Source organism: Macaca mulatta, chromosome 1 (assembly GCF_049350105.2).
Source record: "Macaca mulatta isolate MMU2019108-1 chromosome 1, T2T-MMU8v2.0, whole genome shotgun sequence".
Lineage (NCBI taxonomy): Eukaryota > Metazoa > Chordata > Mammalia > Primates > Cercopithecidae > Macaca > Macaca mulatta.
In genome coordinates this window covers 63740080-63766752 of record NC_133406.1, presented here as the reverse complement: position 1 = coordinate 63766752, position 26673 = coordinate 63740080, and the positions used below count along the sequence as shown (strand labels likewise).

Sequence of the window (26673 nt, the reverse complement as noted above, 5' to 3'; positions counted from 1 at the left end):
ACTAAAACAAAAGGGCTCCTTTACTGGGTGCCTTCCAGCAGTGGCAGAAGTTTCTAAAGCCAACCAGAGGCTGTTTATGGTGCCCACAAATGGGGCATGTTACCCTGCAGGCCCCTGACCCACAGCTCCCATCACCATGGGCCAGGGTTCCTATAAATGAAATTCTTCAAGGGCCCAAATCCAGTCAGCCTTTCCATTCCACTCCACCCCCTCCACCCACACAGCTGAGGTCACCCGGCCCAGCCTCTTTTGCAACTTTCCCAAGTCTGTGCACGAGAGGGAGAGGAGGAAAACTCAGAGGGAAGTGGCGTGGCTTCAACAGACTTTTTTTTTGGCCCGTCTTTGTCCCAAAGCCTTTTGCTTGGCCCTGCTGAGACCATCGCTCTAAGAAGAGACCACGAGACTGAGAGAGGACTCCCAGCCGCCCTCAGAGCGGAGGCCGAGTGCTGCGCAGCCACAGCTGTAAGTGCCCCGGGAGTTTGTCTCAGTGCTTCTGTCTGCCCCCGCAGCCCTGGGAGTTATTTGGGTGTTTGGGTGGAGGAGTGGAGGCAGGGAATGCAAGGATGAGATTTCCAATCTGGCAGCTTCAGAGTTTAGATCCAGCCCAAAGATCCCACCCTGGAGAAGCTCCCAGGGTGTGGCAGCAAGAAAGGACTTCCCTGCCTGTGCGAAGAGCTAGGGCCCAGCTCGCGACCCACAGAGGCCATCAGTCCCAGGACGCAGCTGCTGGCCCCGTCAGAAGAGGGCGGCGCTGCTGCCTCAAACCTGCAGGACCTGCCAGAAACTAGAGCCCTGGATGAGGGCAAAACCCTGCTGGCACCCAGAGTCCCCTTGTGACATTGACAGAGTGCCTTCTGGGATGCAACTGTGTTGGCCAGGGTCTCATCAGGGGAAGCTTGGCCCTTGGAGTAGGAAATTGTCACTCCTGTTCTAAATCATAAATATTTCTCCTTGCCCAGTGCTGCAGTGCCAGGGGAGCCAATGAATAGGGTCAGACGGATCTGGGTTCTATACCCAGTTTACCACCAACTAGTTGTTCTTGACCCAGGAGTCCACTGGGCTTCAGTGGCATTTTGTAAACTGCAAGTGCTCTATAATTGCTAGGTATTATGTATTAATACAAATAATTTCTTTGGGCTTACAGATCAACCTCCCACCAAAAAGTTCCCACGGAGATAGTAACTTGTCTATATCTTTAGACCTACACAGTGCTGGGGCTTAGTAAGCACACCCTGCCTGTGCCGGACAGATGAACAGATGGATGGATGAGTGGATGGACGGTTGTTCATGGAAACCTCTAGAATCCCAGCATTGGTCAGGCTCTTTAGTGGGATACAGAGAAGTGTGAGGCACAGCCCTGCCCTCCAGGAATGGACAGTCTACTCGAGGAGACAAAACCCACAAATAACCTAAAGGAAAAGAGCACCGAGCCTCCTGAAACCAGGGCTGTAGGTGCACTTCCCAGAGGGAGCAGGTCTAGACCTGCTAGGGTTGAGGTGGGTGAGGCGGAATTGTGAGCATTACTGGGAGGTAACAAAGCCTTGTGCTCTCTACATAGCCTCTTTTCACAGACAAACTTTGCTTCCAAGACTGTAGGTCCCATTATTTTTTAGGGTGGATATATTTGTCCTTTTCCAAGGTATGGGATCGGGAGGGAAGGTCCTGAAAGTGGACGAGAGCCTAGTAGGATAGTATGATGGGGGCGGGAGACTCTGTCTGCTTCAGAATCCTCACCTGTCCCTGCTCACTAGTCTCCTGTCAGCAGAAGTGATACCCTACACAACACAGATGGGACAGAAGATTGTGCCTGGTTTCAGGTTGGAGTCAGCGGGGTAAGGAGAGAAAGGAAGTGAGAAGTGAGAGCGAAGGGGGTTCCAATGTTTTTGGAGGGCTGGTCCCAGGCCCGGGGGCTTGGCAACAACTCAGTGCTTCTTACTCCACAGGGGCTGAGCTACCCTGTAGCTTTGGCAAATGGGCAGGACCAGGACTCCAGGCTTAGAAGTGCTGCTAGGCAAGAAGGGGAAAGAGTTAGGGACCTCCAGTGGGGAGTGAGTCACTGCAAGTTCTGCTCTGTGTGGACCAGGGCTGGCAGAAGGCAGAGTCTTGCATTTCAATCCTGCTTTTCACTGTTACTTAACTGTAGAGGATGACTCAGCCTGGCCTCTAGGAGGATTCCCTGGTTTGAAGCATCTGAGTCAGCTGAGTGGGTGGGATGAGGCTTAAAAAGACAGCTACTGCCAAAGCCCAGCAGAGATGACATGGAAAGGGACTCCAACCACTGTATGAGATCTGAATGTGCCTCCTAGGTGAGCCAGCCTGTGTCACCCCACACGCCGCCCCCACTTCCCACAGACCTGGTCCCAGTCACTCTCTCGTTGCTCCTAGTGACACTGGGCCCAAGGACTAGGCTCTTATAAAATAGCAGCCTCAGCAAACTCCTACCCTTCTGGGATGGGGTAGGGGAACCTGCAGCGGCAGCACACCCAGAGTGAGCATCCAGGGGAAAGAAGCAGGGAGGAGGTGAGATGCAGGAGTCCAAAGTTAAGGCCGAGGTAACTTACAAGGATCTTGAGCACTTTTTGTGTGGCCCTCAGGAGAAATACTCCCAGGAGCGGGAGGCAGCTCCATGGGGCCAGTCTGGCTCTACCTTTTGTGGATGTGGAAGAGATGACTCAAGCACAGTGTGGTGCTTGGCATCAATGACATTTGAGGTCCTTGTAGGAGTGTACTGGAGCAGGCTCCATGCTGGTGGCTTGAAGTTAGCCATGGTGTAAGTGTTTACACCATAGGAAGTGGCAAGCATGACCAACCAGGACCGTGGCCTCTAGACTCACCCCGTCTCCCAGTTGGTAAACAATTATCTGGATCCTTCCCAACTTGGGGACCCTGCTGTGCTATAAGATCATGACACATGTCACCTGCAGAGGAAGCCACAGCCACGAGTGATGTCCATTTTACCCATGAGGGAACAAATGCCCCAAGGTTCAGTAACCCACCCAAGGTCACAGATGTGTGGAGCCGGGATGAGAATTCTGAGTCCTGAACTCACAATCACTCCATGGCACCAGACGGCCTCACTCTCTTGCCCACAGAAGGAATTTGTCCTATCTGAAATCACGCTCAAATTACTTTGGCCTGCCATCCACACGTCTTTTTAAAGAAATGTTAAGTGATTAGTTGATATTCTTAAATTACAAAAACAACTTAGGCTTGTGTAACAAATTTTTAAAGCAAAACATATATAACATAAAACGATAGCTCTCAGCCTCTAATCTACCTTTCCCATCTCTCTTATGAATCATTTAATGTATATCTCCCCTTAGCTTTCTGAATCACACCATATAAAACATTCAGTGATTTTCTTTTTTCTTACTTAAAGGCCTCATGTATAGCTTCCCACTTCATTATTTCGTGTTTTTAAAACTGCCCTTGGCCCGGCGTGGTGGCTTACACCTGGAATGCCAGCATTTTGAGAGGCCGAGGTGGGAGGATCACTTGAAGCCAGGAGTTTGATACCAACTGGGGCTACAAAGCATGATTCCATCTCTACAAAAAATGAAAAATAAAAAATCAGCCAGTCATGGTGGCATACACCTGTAGTCCCAGCTACTTGGGAGGCTGAGGCGGGAGGATCACTTCAGCCCACGAATTTGAGGTGGCAGGGAGCTATGATCATGCCACTGCACTCCAGCCTGGGCAAAAGAATGAGGCCCTGTCTCTAAATAGATAGATAAATAAATAAATAATAAAACTTCCAATTGTTCCAGAGTATTAATGGATCAGACTTTATGTAGAGAGTCTCATACTGATGGACAGTTAGATTACAACAATGCTTTAGCAATCACCTTTGTACACATATGTGTTTGAGCTTATGTGTGAGTATTACTGTAGGACAGATTCCTAGAATGAGAACCTAGGCTGTGTGCATATTAAGTTTTGATATTGTCCAATTGCCTTCCAAAAAGACCATGCTAATTCATGCTCTACCAATAATATACAAGAGTGTTTCCCCAACACACTTGCCAACCCCAAACATTGTCATCAATCTTTTTAAATTTTTGCCACTCTACTGGGTGAAAATAAATGGTATTTTGAAATGTCAATTTCCTTGATAGTAAGGTTGAGTGTGTTTTCAAAGCTTACTAATTCTTTATAAGATTTCAATTGGTAACTTGTTCATGTTCTTTGCCCATTTTTGATAGGTGTGTTGCCTTTTATTATCTATGAGTGCTTTACACATTGTGCATAGTGATCTACCGTTATGTGTCTCACACATACCTTCTACCTTCCTCGTCGTGGCCTCCCTGCATCAAACCCTCACCCATCCAGCCCCTGAGCTCTCTAACAGGGGCACTATGGAGCAGGGCATGTAAGTCTCATTCTAGTTTTACAGACAGTAGAACCTAGTAGTTAAGAGAGCCGGCTCTTGGGTTAGGCCTGGACTCCAATCCCAGCTTCAAACCCTGCTCTGACACGTGCAGGCTTTCTATCTTTAGAGCTGAACTGCTTAACCGCTCTAAGCGTCCGTTTCTTCAATGGTAAAACAGAGATAATAATAGTATCAGTCTCACAGGCTATCTTTGTGTGCGATAAAATAGCTAACGTTTCTTGAGTCCTTAATTTGTGCCAGTAAATGTATAACAATATTCTATGAATATTGTATTCTATGTGTTCAGTGTATTATAATAATGTATAATTTGTTTAACCCTCACAATGCTATTGTGTATTTGTGTATTCACAAAGCCCTCAGCACAGTGCCCACCAAACAAATGTTAGCTTGTAACATGAGATGTACTCCAGCACTGCTGCATGGTCCTGTGACAGCGTGTGAAAGCATTGCCCTCTGCCTAGCATGCTGTGTCTCTGACCCTGTGGTCAGTCCTTACATATAGCTCCTGTTGGGCAACTCCAGTTCTCTCTATCCCCACTGTACCTCTCTGCCACTTTGGCAGCCTTTCTCTGTCTTCTCCAACTCTCCTAGGATTTTGTTGAAATTCACCAAATCTGAGCCCAATCCCCTAGATTCCTGTGCACACAGATTCTATGGGTTCAAACTCTGATGATTAGGAGGCATGACACAGGAAAGTCTTCTCAGCGTTTTTTGTTTGTTTGTTTGAAACGGAGTCTCACTCTGTCACCCAAGCTGGAGTGCAGTAGCGTGATCTCGGCTCACTGCAACCTCTGCCTCCCGGGTTCAAAGGATTCTCCTGCCTCAGCCTCCTAAGTAGCTGGGATTACAGGTGTGCGCCAACAAGCCCAGCTATTTTTTTTTTTTTTTTTTTGTATTTTTAATAGAGATCGGGTTTCACCATGTTGGCCAGGCTGGTCTCGAACTCCTGACCTCGTGATCCGCCCACCTCAGCCTCCCAAAGTGCTGGGATTACAGGCTTGAGCCACCGCACCCTGCCTTCTCAGACTTTGATTCAAATACTAGCTCTTCTACTTACCCCCTGTGCAGGCTTGGGTGAATTGTGATTACTCAGCTTCTTGGAGCTTGGTTGTACTTGTCTCAGAGGGTGATGGTGGAGATGGCCTGCCCTCGGTGGAATACTTAGCACAGCCCACTGCAGGGGCTCAGCCAGTGCTGCCTCTTCTCCTGCTTTTTCCTGCCTGCCTTTGGTTCTGACTTTCTTTCTAAGGTATTGTGTTGCTTTTTAAAGCTAAGCTAGCATGTTGTATCAATGCCTTTAGGAAACAGCTTCCCTTTGCTCCTAGGCCCCTTCCAAAGTGATAACAAATACTTCGAGAGCCATGCTTTTTCAGGGGTTTCTGAACCATTTCTCCTTTGACTGATTTCCCTCGTGGACAGCAGCATCCGTTACAAAATGCCAGCCCAGGTTCAAGCCTTGAACTGCCTTATTCTACATGTTGGAATATAGGAAATGTTTGCTGAGTGAATGAATGAATGAATGATTGAGTCAATGCCAGGATCTTTGGTCAGATATTCACAGTCCATCTTAATCTTGCTTTCTCTCCAGCCTTTCCTTCCTTTACACCTTTCACCTCACCCTTCCCTGAAGCAAATCGGCCACTTTCTCCATTCATCTGTTCCCAAGGCTTTGGTTATTTCATTCCCTCCCCAACCACATGCTTCATTTCTTCAGGACCTAGTTCTGCTGAATTCTCAAGCACTTTCCCTGTGCCTCTCCTGGGGTACTGTGTACTTTCTCTCTGGTGCCATCACTCAGCCCCTGTCCTTTCTTCTTTGATGACTCCCTGTGGTGGATTCCTATTTGTTCCATCTCTGTGCTGTTCCCAGTGTCTAGTACAAGACTTTGCATGCAGTAGGCATGTAGGCATTTGAAGCATGAATGGATGGACCATCAAGAAGACCCATTGCTCACCATGCCAACCCAGCACTCTCAGGTTACAGCAGAAGTTCCAGTGCCACCAACTCCAGCTCCTGGGACAAACAGCTCTGAGCAGAGCTTCAAATCACCTTTGGTCCATGATATGGTTTGGCTTTGTCCCCACCCAAAATCTCATCTTGAATTGTAATCTGAATTGTAATTCCCATGTGTTGGGGAAGAGACCTTGTGGGAGGTAATTAGATCATGGGAGTGGTTCCCCCATGCTGTTCTTATAATAGTGAGTGAGTTCTCACAAGATCTGATGGTTGTTTAAGGGGCTTTTCCTCACTTTGCTATACACTTCTCTCTCCTGCTGCCATGTAAAGAAGGATGTGCTTGCTTCCCCTTCCATCATGACTGTAAGTTTCCTGAGGCCTCCCCAGCCACGCGGAACCAACTGAACCTCTTTCCTTCATAAATTACCCAGTCTTAGGCAGTTCTTTATAGCATGAGAACAGACTAATACAGTCCATGACATGGTTCATGAAGGGGACACTAACAATCCTAAATCTCTGGGGGATTCCCGTTTTAACTTTGTGTCTCAACTCTCATGGCCAATGAGGTCCAGCTCCAGCAGATAAGGCATTTTTCACCAACAAGACATCTTGAGTCTTTGGGGCTTAGCTGGTTCATTCTCCAGTTGGAAAGCCCAGACTCAGAGAGGGGAAGTAACTGGCCCATGGTCACACATTGGCAAAGTGAGAACCAGAACCAACACCTTAGGATGTCCTATTTACAGCTTTGTTCCAAGTACCAGGGGAAATACAAGCTGGCCGACTTTTGACACCTCATCTGAGCAGAGTCAAATCAAGGTTTACTCAGCATGCTTAGTGCATCCAAAGACAAACGACCCGGATGCATATGTGCATGTATGGGTGAAACAAAGGGCCAGTTAAGCGTGTATCCTACAACAGTTTTGCTTTACCTTGTTAAACACACACACACACACACACACACACACACACACATTTACATTTCTCTTATAGGAACAAGACATATTTATTGTAAAAAAAAAAAAAAGAACGTATTAAAAAGCATAGAGAAAAAAATTAAAATCATGTGATTTCCTACCACCCAGAATTAATAACCTACGTTTTTTAATTGACAGATAAAAATCGTACACACTTACCATATACAAGATGTTGTTTTGAAATATGCATACATTGTGGAATGGCTAAATTGAGGTAATTAACGTCTGCATTATCTCACATACTTATCTTTTAGTGGTGAGGACACTTAATATAAACTCTAGTAGGAATTTTCAAGAATACAACACATTGTTGTTAACTGTAGTCACCATGCTGTGTAATATATCTCTTGAATTTACTCCTAGCTAACTGAAATAGTTTATCCTCTGACCAACATCTCCCCAACTGCCCACCCAGCCCAGCCCCTGGTAACCACTGTTCTACTCTCTACTTCTATGAGTTCAATTTTTTTAGATTCCACATACAAGTGAGATCATATGGTATTTGTCTCTTTCCCTGAGTTATTTCACTTAACATAAGGTCCTCCAGATTTACCCATGGTGTCATAAATTGTAAGTTTTTTTTAAAGCTGAACAGTATCCATTGTGTACATGTACTGCATCTTCTTTCATTGATGGACACTTAGGTTGATTCCATATCTTGGCTACTATGAACAATGCTGCAGTGAACACAGGAGTGTAGACATACTGATTTCATTTCCTTTGTCTATATATCCTGTGGTGGAATTGCTGGAATTTTTAATATATTTCTTTCCAGGCCTTTTTCTATACAAGTGGGAACTCCTTTAAGTGTTGGGGTGGTATTTTGTGTACAGTTTACCATCTTCCGTTTTCTATTTAGATCTTAAGGCATCCTAGGATCCTATTTAGATCCTAGGGCATGAGCGTTTCCCCATATTATTGTAATATTCTCAAAAACTCCATTTAATGGCTGCTTAATAGTTCATTGTGTGCTATGGTTTAACCACTACTTTAGTGTTGGATATTTATAAACAGTACAGTGAAGAACATTCTTGAACAAGTCTTTACTCACATTTCAGATAATTTCTTTAGGACAAATTCCTAGAAGTGGAGGGTGGGAACATTTTTAAGGCTCTCAACACTTGCTGCCAATAGCTTTCCAGAAACATGGATGAATTACACCCCTGCCAGCTGCATTAGAGAGGAGCCTTTTGATTCTGCAGTTGCAGCAAGACCTCAGACTGGGGGAGGGGCACTCTTCCACCCAGAGCCTCTGGGCAGTCCTGACAATGGACCCCTTGTCCTGCCCACCCCCATCTCTTCCTCCTGCACGCCCCTCCATCCCTGGCTCCAGGCTGGGCTGTCTGCAAGGCCTGTGTTCAATCCGGTCCTGCCTTCTTGGCACTCCAGGCTGCCTCCAAGAGCTGGGTTGGTAGAGCTGAGGGATGAGAGATTTACCCGTTCTGGAGGGTCACCACCCTTCCAGCTTTGGGGAGGCCCCCAGGGAAAGTGAGGGAGAAGATGTATGAAGATTGCTGAATTATGTGCCTCTTTCGGAGAACCCCACCCAGTCTCCAGGGCAGTAACTTGCCCATTTAAAAGGGGAAAGCAGAGGCCACACTCAGTGACAATGGCTGTAAGGAACACTGGCCAGCATGTGGATGACCTCTGTTTCCTTACAGGCTCTGAAGCCCCTCCATGAATCCCCGGAAGAAGGTGGACCTGAAACTCATAATCGTCGGAGCCATTGGGTAAGCCAAGCTCAGCTCTGGGAGTTGGGAAGCAGCCCCTCACCCAAGGACAGTGAGACTCCCGGTGTGTTCCCATCTCCCATAGGTCCCTTTCTGATTCAGGGTGACACCAGCAACGGTATCCCACCCTCCAAAAAGCTTAGTTGGGAGAAAGAAGCTGTGTGTAAACAGATGGTTTCTAGTCCTAGATCTGCAGTGACTCTGCAGTAACCAGCTGTGTGAATTAGGCAAGCCATTTAGCATCTATCTGTCCTCCCACGTCCTACACACACAGAAAAAACCTGACCATCACTGTAAGATATTCCACTGTCTCCAGACTACTCTGCTCACTCTGCTTGGCTTCTACTTCTGGAAACCATTTCCTACTCCCTTGCTATTCAAAGTGTGGTCCATGGACCACAGAAATTTGAAATTCAGAATCTCAGGGAGAGACACTGGCAAGAGGGGCCTGGGGAGATTCTGAGAATGGTATGGAAGCATGTGCACGTGTGTTTGCATGTGTGTGTTCACATGTGTCTGGAATTTTCCTCAGTGTGGGAAAGACCTCCCTCCTTCACCAATATGTGCACAAGACGTTTTATGAAGAATACCAGACCACGCTGGGGGCCAGCATTCTCTCCAAGATTATCATATTGGGTGACACAACTTTGAAGCTACAGGTGAGCAGCCTTCCTTTTCCCTCTTCAAAGTACATACACTGAAAATCCGCCCCACACCCCGACAGCCACTCATGTAGCAATGTGCACCAGAGCTGGAAAGGTCTAGAGCAGAAATGGGCAAACTTCAGCTCATGGACCAAATCTGGTCCACCTCCTATTTTTGTAAATAAGACTGCACTGGGGCACAACCATACCCATTGGTTAACTTATCATGTTATGCACTACAATGGCAGAGTTGAGTAATAATTGGCATACAGAGACAGAATGACCTGCAAAGCCTAAAATATTTACTATCTGCTCCTTATAGAAAAAAAAGCTGATGCCTGATCTAGAAGGAAGGGCATTAATCCAGGAGTTGAGAGTCCCCATGCCTAGTCTCAGGTTCTCTGGAAAACTTGGCAGGTGATCTTAGGCAAGACATTCCCAAGGTCCAAGTTTCCAAATCTGTCAGATGGGAATAACAATTCCCACCTTGATGACCCAGAGGAAAAATGAGAGGTCGGATGTGAAATTACTCTCAGGATGTTAAATGTTACCGCAAAGGTGTTGGAGCGTATGTGTGTGGGAGGGTCAAGATGCCTCGGTGTGAAAGAACCATATGCACCTGTACCAGGGCTTGCTGCTCCCTACCCAGCACAAGAAGCCTTGACATGATGTAACCCAGCTGGGCCACCTTCCAGCCACTCATCACAGTCTCATGGGGCGGCTGCTTTCCCCTCCAGATATGGGACACGGGCGGTCAGGAGCGGTTCCGCTCCATGGTGTCCACGTTCTACAAAGGCTCCGATGGCTGCATCCTAGCTTTTGATGTCACCGACCTGGAGTCTTTTGAAGCCCTGGATATCTGGCGGGGTGACGTCCTGGCCAAGATTGTCCCCATGGAGCAGTCCTATCCCATGGTGTTGTTGGGGAACAAGATTGATCTGGCAGACCGGAAGGTACTGTTCATTCATTTATTCATTCAACAAATATTATATGAGCATCCACTATGTGCCCAGCACAGTGTTAGGTCCCACACATACAGAGCTGAATCAGGCATAGTCCTTACTTCAGGAATTTCACAGTCTAGTAGTGGATACAGACACTTTAAAAGATAATTATAAAATAAAATGATAATTACGATACCATATGGTAAATGAAATAATAGAGATATACCTTGGGCATTAAGGAGCCATAATAAAGGGGCATCTACCCAAGCCTAGAATATAGGACAGGCTTCCTAGAAGAGTTGCGTTCTGGGCTGAATAAACAGCATGATATAAACTGAGAACTAAAGGCAATTTTGTCCAGAGACAGGAAACGGAGGAGTTAAGGCATCAGATGTAGGCAGGAGGCAGGTCTCAGTGGAATTTGAATTAATCTGTAGCACAGGGTTTCTGCCTAGGTCAAGTTGGAGGTCTGCAGTTATAAATTCTTGGGTATACAAGTTTTCTGGGGAAGTAATAATTTTTTTATTAGCTGAACCATATTCCAGACCATCGGGTTAACCGCTTGACAGCTGGTCTGCCCTGTGACTACAGTGACCCCACTTGTGTTTACCATTACAGGGCACTGAGAAGACAGCACTTTTAATCCTTGCCTACTAATGAGGAAAGAATATGGCAGACTGAATTTGTAAAAGATGCTCTTGGGCCAAAAGTCCAGATGCCACCAAAAAGAGCTGTTTAAACCAAGTTTCTCTTTTTAGTGTTTCAAATAGAGAAAAGTAATGGGGAACTGGATCATCTTGTCTGAACTGCATTTTCACAATGGTTCAAATTGAGAAAAGCAATGGAAATGAGGCATCATTTGGCGTGATGAAGTGTGTTTATGCATGGAGAAAGGGAGGGAGGGATGGTGCTTCCAACTGAGCTACCATCTACAGAAGAGAGAGCCTCTGGTTCATAGAGAAAGAAACATTTTTGGTTTGGACATGCTGAGTTTGAGGAGCTTGTACAACTAGTTGGAAATGGCCAGCAGGCTTTGGAATGCATAAGAATGAAATTTCAAAGGAGAAGTATGTGCTGGAAATAGAGATCTAGGAGTCATCTGTTCCGTGGTCACTTCAGGTTGTAAACTCCATGTCAATTCTCTAATTACAAATATCCAGCCTCAGATAATAAGCAAGGTCTTAAGTTCATTCAAAGGCAAGGTGTCTCCATTTTTCCCCCACTGGGATCAGCTGTGGGTGAGAACCTTGTGGTCTAAGAGAGGGAATAGGTCCTTGGAATCTCACCGCCAAGCTTAATGTCCATCCACACTTCCTCCTCTTGTCTGGGGTAGTAATTCCAGTTTCAGACCCTGTCAGGAGTAAAGCAGGAAGAGGGAGAAGAGGTCAGGAGAGCAGGGCAATTCTAATTTGACTGGTACTATCATAAGACAGTCTTGGCTGGGCGCGGTGGCTCATGCCGGTGATCCCAACACTTTGGGAGGCCAAGGCAGGCGAATCATGAGGTCTGGAGTTTAATATCAGACTTGCCAACATGGTGAAACCCCGACTCTACTAAAAATACAAAAGATTAGCTGGGCATGGTGGTGGGTGCCTGTAATCCCAGCTACTTGGGAAGCTGAGGCAGGAGAATCGCTTGAACCAGGGAGGCGGAGGTTGCAGTGAGCCGAGATCGTACCACTGCACTCCATCCTGGGCAACAATGTGAGACTTTGTCTCAAAAAAAAAAAAAAAAAAAAAAAAAAAGACAGTCTCGCACTCTCTGGCCTGACAGGTGTTGCAAGCTCTTTCTTCTGTGGGTCACTCGTGTGGGTCCTTTGGAAGTCTCCACTGGGAACATTTCGCTGTACCTCCCATGACAAGGGTCTTGCATTCTCCTCCCCAACCCCTAGCTTTCAGCATCCCCACCCCATGGGGGTCACCTTTTCCTCCAAGCAGTTTCTAAGTGGGATTTAGCCAGCCCCAGCCTGTTGTGCACTCTCTTTCTCTCCCTTGCTCTCTCTCTCTCTTTGTTGAATCCACATGTCCTTCACAAGGTACACACATGCGTTCTGGCTCCACTGGGGGACAAGGGTAAGCTGGTGCTCGGTGCAGCCTCTTCTCTCTCTGCCCTGTTGCCTGTTGCCTCAGATACCTCAGGTATGTGTCAGACACCAGTCCACCATGTCCACCAAACTCCAGGGGTTGTACATTAACGACTCTCCTCAACACCATCTTTCAGCTAGAGGTGAGTCCTTACCTGTTCCTCCTCTTGGGAGAAGCAGGGGTAGTTGTACCCACAATACAACTCTCTCCAAGGAAATCCCTCCTAATCCTCATTTTCAAGCCTTTTATATCCATGCTGTGGGATTTCAAGTCATCCAAGAGAGTCTTGGTCATGAGCCTTTGGGGATATGTACCCAGGGTGGACTGTCTCCACTTGCTTTATCTCTGACATCTGTCCAGTTGTTGTGCCTCTGCCAAAACTTTCATTTTAACTTCCATCTTGTTTCTTGTCTGTAGGGTCGGGGGAGGGAAGCTGGGGAAGTACAAGACCAAGAGTCAGTGAAATAAGAGGTGCCATCTTCTGTTGAAAGGGAGGAAACCAATACGAGGCTTAAGAACCATGAGGAAGCTTTGCCAGTTACTCTTGGAAGAAGTGGGAGGAGGAGCCACTTGGGGACAAGGACAAGATCTGATGGGTGACACCAAGGACTCCACCGAAGGAGGAGACCATGAGTTTGAGGTGGGGTCTGTGTAGGGTACAAGCCAGGAGCAAGGAACTTTGGACTAGGGCTTTTCCAACCAAGAGAAGAGGAAGGACAGAGCTGTGAGGGCACCAAGAAACCATGAAGGAAAGAAGAGGGACCAGGGAAGGCGGAAGGGCCAGGGCTGGGGTGGCAGAGGCTGGGGAGCAGGGCAGCAGGAGGGAGGGCCTGAGGGGGTTGAGGGAAAGGAGATCAGGGCACAGGAGACCAGGTTTCTTCTTTTACAGAGGTCCTGAGAGGAAGAGGCTGACATGGAGAGAATGTGGGCAGCAAAGGATTTCTGAGGCTACCATGAGAGGTGGCCGTTGTGTGTTGAGGGGTTAGGAAGCCTCACTAGATGGCAAGTGTTTAGTGAATGAGGGGCATCTGGCAAGGTGAGGAAGGCAGGTGTTGACTTGCGGGAGTAGAGGGGGTCCAATCCAAGCCTCAGGGTTGGGTGAGCTTTGGTGCCCAGAGAGAGGAAGAACAAAGGTTTGAAAGAGGCAGTGAGGCACCAGGCAAGCCAGCCCCCTCTCTCGGATCTGTGATGAGTAAAGTCTGCAAATAGCCCCAGTGCGGAAGGCAAGAGGGGGCGCTGGGGAAGCATGACTCTAGGAAAAACCAGGGTTCAGCCAGACAGGGAGGTCCCTGGAGAGGTGGAGGAGGGGTGAGGAGAGGATGGAGGAGAGGGGAGCCTGTCTCCCAACAAGGTAGGCCCAGGGATGGGGTTTGTAGGGGAGGTGGACTAGGATAGGGGAGGGGAGGAGGCACTGAGTGATAGTGAAATCAGAACAGGGACGTGGAGAGGAGGAGATGGGTGGGAGAGAGCAGAAGGACTTTAATTCTGAGACCTGGGATTATAAAGCCCCAAGAGGGGAGGCTGGGAAGTGCCAGCCTTCAAATGTCTTTACTCTGCACAAACCTAGCAAGGGCTCTGCCTTCCCCTGGCCAGGTGTTGACATGGAGAAGGAGCCAAGAGGTACGTTCTTGTGGGGCGCCTTCTCCTCGGAGCCCGTCCCGCAGATGCGGGCTCACACCCGCCCACCTGGTCCATATGCCTCCATTACCTCCTCTGCGGGGTGGAGACCAGAACACAGACTTCCTGAGACTGAGTAATAATAGGAAGGATGTGATTTCCATAATGGAAATAATGGAACGAGGAAATGATCCTCCTTATTATTATCTCCAAGGGACAGCTGGGAAAATACAGCAGCTTCTCCTATCTAATAAGAAGAAAATTAGTATTTAAAATGTACTGCAGCTTGGTCCAGTGGCTCACGCCTGTAATCCCAACACTTTGGAGGACCAAAGTTGGGGGACAGCTTGAGCCCAGAGTTCGGAACCATCCTGGGCAACATGTCGAGACCCCATCTCCACAAAAAAAAAAATTTTTTTTTTTAATTAACCGAGTGTGGTGGCACACCTGTATTCTGAGCTACTCGGGAGGCTGAGCTGGGAGGATCTCTTGAACATGGGAGGAAGAGGCTGCAGTGAGCTAAGATCACACCACTGCACTCCAGCCTGGGCGACAGAGCAAGACACTGTCAAAAACAAAACAAAACAAAACAAAAAACCGCACACACACACACATACATCATATATACACACATATACATACATATATATACACACACACATATTTATAATATATATATAGCCAGTTTAGGAAGGTGAGAAAGTTCTGAAGATGAATAGTGGGGAATGTACAGTGTGAATACAATATGAATGTACTGAATACCCATGAACTGTATGCTTAAAAATGGTTACAATGAGTCAGGTACATTTTATCTGTAATCCCAGCACTATGGGAGGCTGAGGTGGGAGAATCGCTTGAGGTCAGGAGTTCAAGACCAACCTGGGCAGCATAGCAAGACCCCCCCCCCATCTCTCCAAAAACAAAACAAAACAAAACAAAAATTCAAAAAAAAAAAGTGTTTCATTTAAAAATAGTAAATTTTATTAGGTATATTTACCACAATAAAAACAGGCATATATGGCCAGAATAATTTTAAAGAAATTACTGATTTAGCTTAAAAAAAATCCCTGCTCCTTCTACAGAAGGTAATAGGGAAAAAAATAGTTTGTTAGAAAGAACAGCTTTGCTGGCATCTGTGCTACCAGGAGTTTATTCACTGGGGCACGAATTATTTGCTGTGTGCTCAGGTGGGTAATTTCTGATTTACCAGTGATTCCATAGACTTAAGATCATGTTTTCTAAAAATATCCTTTGTTATTTTTAGTGATGGCTTAATGGTTTAGTAATTAGTATTTGACATGCTAATTTTAGCACTTGTATAATCGATTATTTTAAATGCACATGAGATGGAAAAGCATCATAAATAAAATGATGCCAGCTGGACTAATTTTGTCAAATGTTTGCCTTCCAATGAACAAGCAAAATTGTAACCAGAAAAGTGAAATGTCAATAGTATATTGTTGACCAAAAGTAACATTAATGCAAGCAATACTTGCAGAATTGTCATACTTCCCAAGTCCCCAGTTATCACACCCTGAGCTTATTTTCAGAGTCAGAGCCTAAATTATAAATAACTTTCATTTTATAAATAAAAGATGAGACAATTTTTAAAATCATGAAACTGTCTCTGGGATTGGAAGAGAAAAGTGAAAAATACTGTCTGGGTAGCTTTCTTTCCAGGCCAGCTTTCTGAGGTTGGGGTGGGGAGGAGGGGGAGATATAAAAAGAATGTTAATTTGCAACATAATCACAATGATATTTCGGAGTCTGTATGCAATCATTCGAAACCAAACAGAGAGCAGGGAGAAATGAGATTAAAAGTCTGTCATAACCGGGCACTTGGGTAGATCTGGTCATGGTAAGTCAGAGGAAAGGGTCAGCTGAGATCAGCTGGGACTTTTTATCCCAGTAAGACAGACATTCCCAGGACCTGCAGGAGCCACAGAGACAATTAAACAGGGGCAGTGTTTGATCGGCCTCGGCCTGCACTGTGTTCTGAGAGGGGTGGAATGGTCCTTTCTCCATGAGAAAGACCTTGGCTCTCCTAAATACATTGAAATGATGATTATAAAGTACCAGGCTCAGCAAATGCTCAATATGTGCTCATTTCCCCTTCCCCAAATAATCAGACATCAAACTCGGTGTACCAATTGTCTTTGGAAGGAACCCAGAGGGCTTCCAGGGCATTTCCAGGCCAACATCACAAGTTGAACGCCGTTAGCACTTGAGCGGAGATATAGTCATTCAGCCTGTGCCTAGTGGCTCGTGTGTGCCAGGCCAAGAGCTGAGCTCCTGACCCTGAGCTCCCAGAGGAAGACAGTAAAGGAGAGGCATGGTTCTTATGCAGCGCCCTGTAGAGGGCGACTCAGACTTCAGGGGGAGCACTGAGCTGGGGCTGCATCCAAGCTCTGCCTTCTCTCAGCTGTGTGATCTGGGGCAAGTTGCTGAACCTCTCTGAGCCTCAGTGTTTTTGTCTGTAAAGTGGAACTGACAATGCCCATCTCACAGGGTTATGGAGAGGATGAGATGAGTTCATATGTGATAAAGTGACGTTTAACACAGTGCCTTGGCCCATAGTAGGAGCTTATTAATTGTTCCTAGGACCCTACCCTGGGGAAGCAGGGTCAGCCAAGACCCGAGTCTCTGCCCAGCAACAGGTGTCCTGAGTGTGAGCCTCCTTAGCTGGGCTGGAGAAGAAAGTCCTCCATTCCAGCCCTTCCTGGTTGGTGTCTCTCATGTGCAGGTCCCTTTGAAGGGACTGACAAAGGAGGCAATGGTGGAAGAAGTTCTTAGTTTAGGCTTAGGAAGGCAGCAAAATGCAGTGGGCTGTAATTCCACCAGGCCTGTGTTCAAATCCTGCTCAACCTCACAAACTCTGGGCAAGTTTTTTTTTTCTCCAGGCCTCCGTTTTTTCATCTGTGAAATGGAGCTAACAGTTCCCACCTCCTACATTTATATGTAAAGTTATAGACACTTGGGAGGTTCTCAATAAATGGGAGTGGTGGTGGTGGGCCTGGTGGGGATGGTGAGGATGTGATGGTGGCAATGGTGGTGATGGCGATGATGATAATACAGGAACCATGCTTATTTCTTCCCCTCATTCAGGTACCCCAGGAAGTAGCTCAAGGCTGGTGTAGAGAGAAAGATATTCCTTACTTTGAAGTCAGTGCCAAGAATGATATCAACGTGGTGCAAGCCTTTGAGATGCTGGCCAGTCGGGCTCTGTCGAGGGTGAGTGGCTGTGGTGGCAAGACCTGCTAAGACCGCCCCCTGGATTGGGGAGGGTCTCAGGAGCTTCCAGAGAAGAACATCTGGGGTACGGGCAGGGATGTGGGTGGGACGGGATTGCTCATCGTCTCAGTTAATTAGCTATGGAATGGGTTCAACAGCACTCCAGTTCTGGAACCGCAGAATGCCAGAGGTAGAAAGCTACCTTAGAGGGTGCAGTCAGCGGTCTGTCAGTCCAGCTAACTAACCAAATCCCTTGTGGAGTATCTAAAAACTCCAGTCCTGTACCTCAGCCCTGGAGATCCTAACTGAGGAAGGGTTTGAGAAGTGATGGTCTAGTCCAACCTTCATTGGCAGGAGGTGCCAGGCATTCACCCAAGTGAAATATCAAACCTGCAGGAGTTACTGACATCTTCCAATCAAAAAGATTAATAGACGTAGACCCCTAGGTATGAAGGTTCGTCAAGAATGTGTTGAGTGTGTGGCAGGCGCTGTACAGGCCCCGGGACCCTCTGTCTGAAGAGGCAGGCAGATAGGCCCCTAAGTGATTGTAATACAATGTGGCATGGTGGGACAGGACTTGGGGTAGGGCCTAGAGGAGGGGCGCGCAGACAGCCCATGCCGCAGGGCAGGGGAGGGGGTGAGGAGGAGGGAAAGTGAAGAAGGGATTGGGAGAAGGGAGCAGTTTAGGTTGATGGCCAGGTTTCCAGCTTGGCAAATGAAGGGACAATGGATTAGTGATTCCATGAGCCAAGCAAGACAGGGAACAAAGGAGAAAGCAGGGGCTTCACGAGAGAAACGAGTAATGACGTCCATGTGAGCACATTGCATTCAAGGTTCCTTGAGACACCAGGTGAAAACGTCTGAATTCGGCAAGGAGGTGGGGAAGACCATGGAAGGCTGCCTGGAAGCAGTGGCATGGTTTTAACGTCAGTCTGGTGTGGAGTTTGGAAGCCCTGGGATTGGCAGGGGGAGGGACTCGGCTTGTGTCATCGTTCTGCCACATCTCATCAACATGGGCTTCTTAGGAGAGGGGAAAGCATCATCGCAGCAATGGTTCTGAATTGAGGAAATGGGCAAATAAGGGTAGGGGACTGGAGGCTTCCCCTATGTGGAAGCATCCACCGCCCCCATGGGCTGCCCTCTGCAGCTGCGCTGGAAAGAAGCGCTCCAGGCCCCAGTGAGGGGTTGTCCCAGACAGAGAGAGGCAGCAGCTACCTCTAGCGGCTGCTCAGGGAGAAGCTCCCAGCTAGGCATCCTCAGGCTTCAGAGCCCTGATCTTAGGGTTCCCCTGACCCTCACTGGCTCTTCTGCTTCCCCTCCAGCCCTCACTGTCTCGGGAAAGGGAAAGCAGCGAGGTGTCCATCTCTTAGTGCTTGGTCAAGAAGTGGGCGGTGTAGTCTGCTCCCGAAGCACAGGCGTGCCTGCTCTTGCCGTCCTCCTGGAGTGCTGAGGAATGCTGTTTGCCCTTGGTGGTGATATTGATCAATAATCCTCCACAAGCACAGTGTGCAGCGACTGCCAAATGCTTAGTCACCAGGAAGCGTCCATCAGCCCACAGCCCGTGTCTGTGCATGGTTAACACCTGTGCTATCTGAGGAAGGAGTATCCTTTCTTCTTCAAATGATGTCCTTCCTACTGTATTGTGGGTAAATTAGGACCTTCTGACTCTGTCGCTGTTATGACGTGGTGCTGTTTAGTAGACAGTGGCTTGTCTGCTTGTTGCTTTTTTTAAACACCCTTTCTTGGCAAAAGACTAAATGGGTAGCAATCCATGTCAGTCCCCCATGTTTATGGGGCATGTGCACTGATCAGAAGTCTGAAAGTCACAGGTGTGGTACCTGCGGTCAGACTGGCCTGGATTTGAATCCTGCCCTGGTTCTTTCAAGTGGACCCCTTGGCAAGACATATGACTATTCTGCGCTTCCATTTCCTCTCCATAAAACGAAAATAATTTGAGTCCATAAATATCCATTGAGTTGTCAGGCTAGACCTGGAGATACAGCCCTCAGTGCACTTGAGGTCAGTAGAGTGAGATATCCATAAGTGACTGTCCCGGAGTGACGTGAGTGCTGTGGGGTGTGGGATTAAGGTGAGAAGGTGACTCCCAGGCAGCTGGTGGCGAGGATGAATGAGGATGCCTGCTCGGAGAAGTGACATGTCAGAAGGTTTGGAAGGCAATTCACAGTTTGCAGGTGGAGATGGTAGGCCATGGTGGGTGTAAGCAGGAGGGGAAGAAGGTCAGAGAGAAGGCCAAGGCCAGAGACCCAGGCATGAGTTCATGGGGCTTACAGGAGACACCTACTGTAGGTCTCGTTGGCAAGAAGAAGAAACCTGGCGTGGAGGAATGTCAGAGCATGGGGACGTAGTTCGTGATGAAGCCAGCAAGGCCACCAAGGCCTGGTGAAGCCCAGCCAGGAGTTCAGACGCCATACCACAGGCCCACGCCTTCCACATGGCACTGCTAGGCCACCCAGGGTACTCAGGAGCTCACCCAGGACCTTGAAACCCAACAGGGCACGACTTTCTGCAGTGTCTTTTTTGCTTAAAAACTTGAAGGAGAAATATTTTCACATAAAAACAAACACACTTAACTGGACATAGAATGTAAAATTCCCATCGATTCTTAAGATGAAACAGAAGTTTACAAATACAGATTTTGAAGTCAAAGAAAAGTTTTCAAAGGCATTTCCTATAAGGAACTTCCCTTCCTTCCCACGGAGATTGTGGGTTCATTTGCTCCAGCCCAGGGTGTTTTGAGAGGAGGATGTGGAAGGTGCTTCTACAATAAGGAGTGAGCCCCCAACAGGGGTGGGGCTCTGAAGTTGGAACGATCTGGCTTTATACTCAGCTCTACGTCTCACTGTGTGTCCCTGAGCAAGTCATGCAGCCTCCCTAAGCCACCACTTCCCTAACTTTAAAGTACAAATAATAATATCTTCCCCATGAGGTTATTGTGAGGGTTAAATAAAATACTATTGTAGTGCAGAGAGGGCACTACGTGCTGTTTTAAAATGGAGCTGTGTCATAGGGTTTTCAGCAGGGCAGCTTCGTGCTGCCGAAAGGATGGGCTCCATGGGTGGTGATGAAGAGGCTACTGCAATAGTCCAGGCGTGAGAGGATAGAGCTGGCAAGGTGAGGGTGAATTAAAGAGACTTTGGAGGTAGAAACTTCAGGAGCTGATGATGATCAGATGCAGGGAGAAAGGAACAGGAGCAGTTTAGGCTGATGACCAGGTTTCTAGCTTGGCAAATGAAGGGACAATGGATTAGTGATTCCTTGAGCCAAACAAGACAGGGAACAAAGGAGAAAGCAGGGGCTTCATGAGAGAAAGGGGTAATGACGTCCACATGAGCACATTGAATTCAAGGTTCCTCGAGACACCCGGTGGAAACATCTGAGTTCTGCAAGTGAGCCTTGTAGTAAAAAGAGCAATATGTGAGGCACCTGCTGAGTGCAGAGTAGGTGTTCAGTTAACATACTGAAAGAGACCAGAGTAGGTGTCCAATTAATATTCGGAAAGAAACCAGAGTAGGTGTTCCGTTAACATGCTGAAAGAAACCAGAGTAAGTGTTCAGTTAACATTCTGAAAGAAATCAGAGTAGGTGTTCAGTTAACATTCTGAAAGAGACCAGAGTAGGTGTTCAGTTAACATTCTGAAAGGAAAGAAGGTAGGTACATTACTTTAGTAACCAATTTAGCCACATTCAAGGTTTAGGGTATTTAGTTATTACAAAATATGACGAAGGATGCCCTAATAATTAAAGAAGAGATACCCACCAGCTTTGAAAGATGTGGGGTGGTGAGGTTTTGCTCCTAGAAAGTTAGCAATGCCAGCCAGGCATGGTGGCTCACACCTGTAATCCCAGCATTTTGGGATTACATCCGCCAAGGCAGATGGATTGTTTGAGCCCATGAGTTTGAGACCAGCCTGGTTGAAACCCCATCTCTACCAAAAATATAAAAAACTAGCCGGGCATGGTGGCACGTGCCTGTAGTCCCAGCTACTTGGGAGGCTGAGGTGGGAGGATCACCTGAGCCCGGGAAGTCAGGCCACTGTGAGCCGTGATTGTGCCACTGCACTCCAACCTGGGCCATAGGAGTGAGACCCTATCAAAGAAAGGAGGAAAGAGGAAGGGGAAGGGGAAGGGAGAGGGGAAGGGGGAGAGGAAGGGGAGGGGGAGGGGAAGGGGGGGAGGGGAAGGGGAGGGGGAGGGGAGGGGGAGGGGAGGGGGAGGGGGAGGGGAGGGGGAGGGGGAGGGGAGGGGGAGGAAAAGTTAGCAATACCATCCCTGCTGGGGCTTGTCAGGCCCAGCTCCAGTAGCCCCGGTAGTACCGCCTAGAGGCCCAGTTCTGTTGGGGTTAATTGGAAAAAGACAGAATCACCACATCCAGTGGAGGGAAGCGGGCTGGCTGGTGGCTGCTTGGTGAATCACAGCAGCTTTACACGGTCCTCAGGATGCAGGACTTAAGGCAAGGCCACTGGGCCACTGTGGGGGACAGGGACAGACTCCCACAGTCACACCCCCACTGTAATGCTGCAAGCATTGGAATAGCATTTTATTACTTGCACAGTTAGATTCACAAGTTGTCAAGAGGCCTGGGGCCTGGAGAACAGAATGACATAGAAACCTAATTATGGCCTAGAGGTTTTGCAGAAAATCTGAGGAATAAGATGCTGCCATTGTCAGTGAAAATGATGTCGTTAATGGGAGGGTGCAGATGTTATTAGGGCAACACTGGCATGAAAACCTCAGGCTCTGCCCATACAACAAATGAGGACGCCTCTCACACCTACCCCCGACGGCACTTGCTCTGCTGGCCCCAAGATCCTACCAGGGTGGGGTGAGGGATGGGGGATCCCCAAGAAACCAACTCTGTGACGAAGGACTGGACCCCAGGTTCAGCATCACGAGCTCTGTGCCATCGGGTTAAATTACTGCTCAGTCTGGGGATGGCAGGGAGTGATGAGGTGTCAAGGGATCTTCTTATGTATTTGGGGGGCCCAGCATCATCAAGGTGCAGGAGGCAGGGCTGGACACCGCCTCCTGAGGTCCAGGGTCACGAGCATTCACCAGCTGGGTGTCTGGCCTGAGCCTGGGAGCTGCCAGGGAGATAACATCAGAGAGGAGGAGGCAGCACCCCTGTCACTGGAGGTTGCCCCCCTGAGTAGGACACTTGAGATGGACTGCCAGGGACAGTTTTGTGTGACACACAGGAGGCTCCGCCCTTGCTCAGGTCCACGCCAATGCAGCACAAACCCCTTCCACACAGAGTGAATGCTCATCACTCACCCCGAGGACCACAGTACTGGCTGTGGGAGGAACATGAAGGAGATTGAGCTCTGTGACTAGCGGAGGCCACAGCAGCGTGAAGAGATGGGATTCCTTGAAGAAGAAACCCTTCAGCCTGAGGAACCCATCTGCTTAAAGAAGGGCCCCCTCCATATCACCCCAACCCCTGAACTGGGTCGGGGGCAGGCTCTTGGTGAGAAGTGGAGCCAGCTGGAAAGGCAGAAGCTTGACAGACTGAGAAGGGGCTTCCTCTGAACCCTTGTTGGGACAGGAGAGGCTGGAGAAGCAAAAGGGCCCAGGATTAACATTGAGTCCATTTTAGGGAGGGCTCCCTGGACGCAGCCAGCACAGAGGACCAACTGGGTTTTTCCAGGCACGAGTAGGGGAAGCTGGGAGACGGGCAGAATGAAAAGGAGGTTGGGGGTATTGGGAAATTTGCGGGAAGAGGTCTCCAGGAGAAATGAGGAGTGGCCATCACCTCTCTGCCTGAGCCCAAATGACAACTCAGCTGTCCCCTCTGGAGAATGGAAAATTATAGGACTTGGCTGGAGGTGAGGAGACTTGGACCGCTAATTCAGACACTGACCTGCTCTGGGCTCCTGGGAAGAGGCTGGAGGGGGAACACGGGAAGAAGGAGGGTGGGGAACACCAGTGGCTTCCCTGTCTGGGCCTCAGTTTCCCACAAGTACAATAGGGAGGAAACAAGAGCCCAGGCTCTGAGGCCCATTAAGAAATGAAGGGTGGGCGGTGCTCTCTGCACCTCAGGACATGAATGCTGGCCTCTCTTTCCTTCCCCAGTACCAGAGCATCTTAGAGAATCACCTCACAGAATCCATCAAACTCTCGCCAGACCAGTCAAGGAGCAGATGCTGCTGACCTCCGGACGCCTGCTCTAGACGCCCAGAAACAAAGCCTGCCCCAGGCCTGGTCATCCCAGGCTTGAGAACAGATAACCATCACCCTCCAGCCCCACTGCCTGCCCAAGCACAGCGCAGGGGACCTAGGCTCTGCAGCAGAGCCCTTGACCCGGTGCTGGGCCCAGAGTCAGAGGGCAGCCCCTGGCTCAGGCTGAGTCTAGTGACAGCGTCTGGGTGAAGCCGGAAATGTCACAGCCAAACCCTGGCCCTGCAGAAGTCACAGTTTCCACAGTGGCTGCACATTTCCCCACCCGTCCACCCCTCAAACACTCCTGCTCCAGAACGCATATCTCCGCAGACCGGCCACTGACTGGAGTCTGGTTACATCCTCCTATGGACAGACCTTCCTCACCCCCTCCCACCTCACACCCCTCAGCCACAAGCAAAGCTTTGGACAATGGCACAGCTCAGCCTCCCTCAACAAGCAGACGAAGGAGTAAAGCTCTGGACCCCACGGGCTGGGCCTGCCTCACCTCCTGGCAGAAGCTCGCGTGCCTGAGACCCCCTCTGCTCCCTCCAGGGTAGAGGACTGAGGGAGCACAGGAGAAGGCACGAGGGACCCTGGCTCATTCCTCCTTGCCGGGTGCTCAGGCAACTCACATAAATCTCTGAGTCTCCATTTGTTTATCTGTCCTGTGGGGGTGATATTTGCCTTGCCTGTATCACAGTGCGGTTTTGAGACCAGAAGCTGTGCTTAAATCTAGTAGCTGTTGTTGATATGCATTTATTTACCTCTTTGACAAGTATTTTTGCGTATCTACTATATACAATGCATTGAAGTCCAGTGACAAACAAAACAGACAGGGACCCTGCCCTCCTGGAGCCGACATCTGGTGAGGGAGAGAGGCAATGGATGCAGACTCTAGAGAGATACTTCCAAATAGCAGGTAAGTGCTATAAACAAGGGGAAACAGGGCAATGGGATAGAGTGACAGGGGCTGGGATGAGTTGCTATTTTAGACGAAGTGGTCCAGGAGGGCTTCCCTGAGGAGGTGGCATTTGGTCTGGCGGCTAGAGAATGAGAAGGCAGCTGTCACCTGAGAGCTGGAGAAAGAACATTCCAGGGAGAGGGAGAATCAAGGCCCAAGGCCCTGAGGCAAGAACAAGCTTGCCATTTTCCAGGAACAGTGAAAGGACATCCATTGACCTAAGACTCAAAGCTACTGTCCCAAAGACAAAGCAAAGGGGACCCAGTTCCCTTGGGAGGCTCCTTGATGCTCTGCTGCCTGACCACCAGAGGGCAGCAGTGCTCCTTGTCTTCCAGGCTGAACAGAAAGTGGGTGCTCATGAACGCTTTAGGAGCTGGGGTTTTGTCCTTCACATGCTCAAAATTTGTTCACGGGCTTGGGGCATGTTCAGCCCTTTGGGATTTGTGAGGCAGAGAATTCCAATTTCTTAAGCCTAGTAAGAAATGAGCAAAAACTTCAATATACATGACTCAGGCAAGAAATCAGCATCTGTGGCAAACGCTGGAATGAGATGCAAGAAAGCTCCTGGAGTTTCCATCCCAGCAGATTGTAAGGCTGGAATCTTTTGCTTCCGGCTCCAGGCAGCACAGACAGGGCCCAGCCTGCAGAGGGTGGGCAAGATGTCCTCTCAGGGTCTTCAATGGCCAAGTCCATGCCCACCGCAGAATCTTTCTTCTACCCAGAAGTATCCTTTCCTGAGTTCCAAGCAGAGCTGGGGATGTTAGCCTATGACTGTCATCTGACTTGGAAGGTACACCTAGGGGTCAGGGGAGATCAGCAGGGGAGTCTGGGAGCCGCTTCTCCCCGCACCTGGCTCTGGAGTGGACACCAGCATGGAGCCAGCACAGGAACGGGGGTGCGGGGGGGGCACGGCCTACAGCACAAGCTCTATCTGTGTCCTTCAGAAGTCCCGGGGAAAAATGATGTGCCCTCATGGGAATGGCATTTTGCACATCACACAGGCTGTCCTGGGAGTCAGGCAGACTGGATTGTCAAGTGTGGTGTGTATATAGCAGCTTGTGCACTGCAGTGGACATGTGGACCATTTCTAAAGGTCACAGCAAATAATAAATGTGTCCTTCTTTGTTTTTATCTTTTGTGCTACTTAGATTTTATAGTTATAAAAATACATCTACATGGTTTGACATGAAAAAGATACTAAAAGGCAGACAACTAAAAGTGAACTGAGACTGGCTACATAATGTACAGAACCCAGGGCAAAATGGAGATGCCGGGTCTCTTGTTCAGACATTGTTAAGAGTTTCAAGACAGCAACAACAGAGCCTTCAATCAAGGATGGGCCCCGCTGAGGGCAGGTCACTCATTCATGAAATCAATCCTTAGCAAACAATGAGTCTCAGACACACTGCAGCTAGAATGGAAAAGATTCTGGGTCTGCAAGAGCCAGAGCCACGCTGAGATTCAATGCGAGTTCCAAACCACACATTTTGCACCTTCTTCAGACTCAGGAGCCAGGACAGAATGTTCCAAATGTAGGGTGGGGATTGCAGGGGCTGAGAACCCACAGCCTCCATTCTGTCACAACCAGGGGACACCTCAACCCATCCCCCAAGCAGAGGGAACTGAGCCAACAATCAGGGCCACATAGAGGCCCTCCCTGTGCACCACCCCCACCCCACTCCCACCCTGCTCCCAAGTCTGGGACTGGCCCTCGGTGCCCACCCCAGCAGGTATAGGGATTGGCAGAGGAAGGCAGCATCTGGGGGCTGTGACTTCAGGCCGGGACAAGTGGCACCCACTGGAGCCTGGCTGGGGCTGTACAGGCACCTCTTCTGGAGCCCTTCATCACCATCCCTGTGAAGAAGAGGGCCAGGATGAATAAGACCACCCTGTGTCCATCACAGCCCCGCTCTGAGGCACAGCTCCAGGCTGCCACCCAACAACAGAGGTAATCCGGGCCAGGGCT

General features: G+C 48.7%; 1 protein-coding gene across 3 annotated transcripts; it reads left to right on the top strand.

Moving 5' to 3' along the window:
* Positions 1-226: 226 nt before the first annotated feature.
* RAB7B (RAB7B, member RAS oncogene family) lies at positions 227-25838 on the top strand. Of its 3 annotated transcripts, none has more exons than XM_015128959.3 (6): positions 227-462; positions 8982-9050; positions 9583-9709; positions 10432-10647; positions 17445-17570; positions 23660-25838. In XM_015128959.3, exons 2-6 carry the CDS (start codon positions 8998-9000, stop codon positions 23735-23737), a joined length of 600 nt encoding a protein of 199 aa, XP_014984445.1. In that variant the 5' UTR covers positions 227-462; positions 8982-8997; the 3' UTR covers positions 23738-25838. The 3 variants fall into 3 exon arrangements, with proteins under 3 accessions (XP_014984445.1, XP_077860813.1, XP_077860817.1); XM_078004687.1 differs by lacking the exon at positions 23660-25838 and adding an exon at positions 18893-20555 and having other exon boundaries at positions 228-462; XM_078004691.1 differs by lacking the exon at positions 17445-17570 and having other exon boundaries at positions 242-462.
* Positions 25839-26673: the final 835 nt, after the last annotated feature.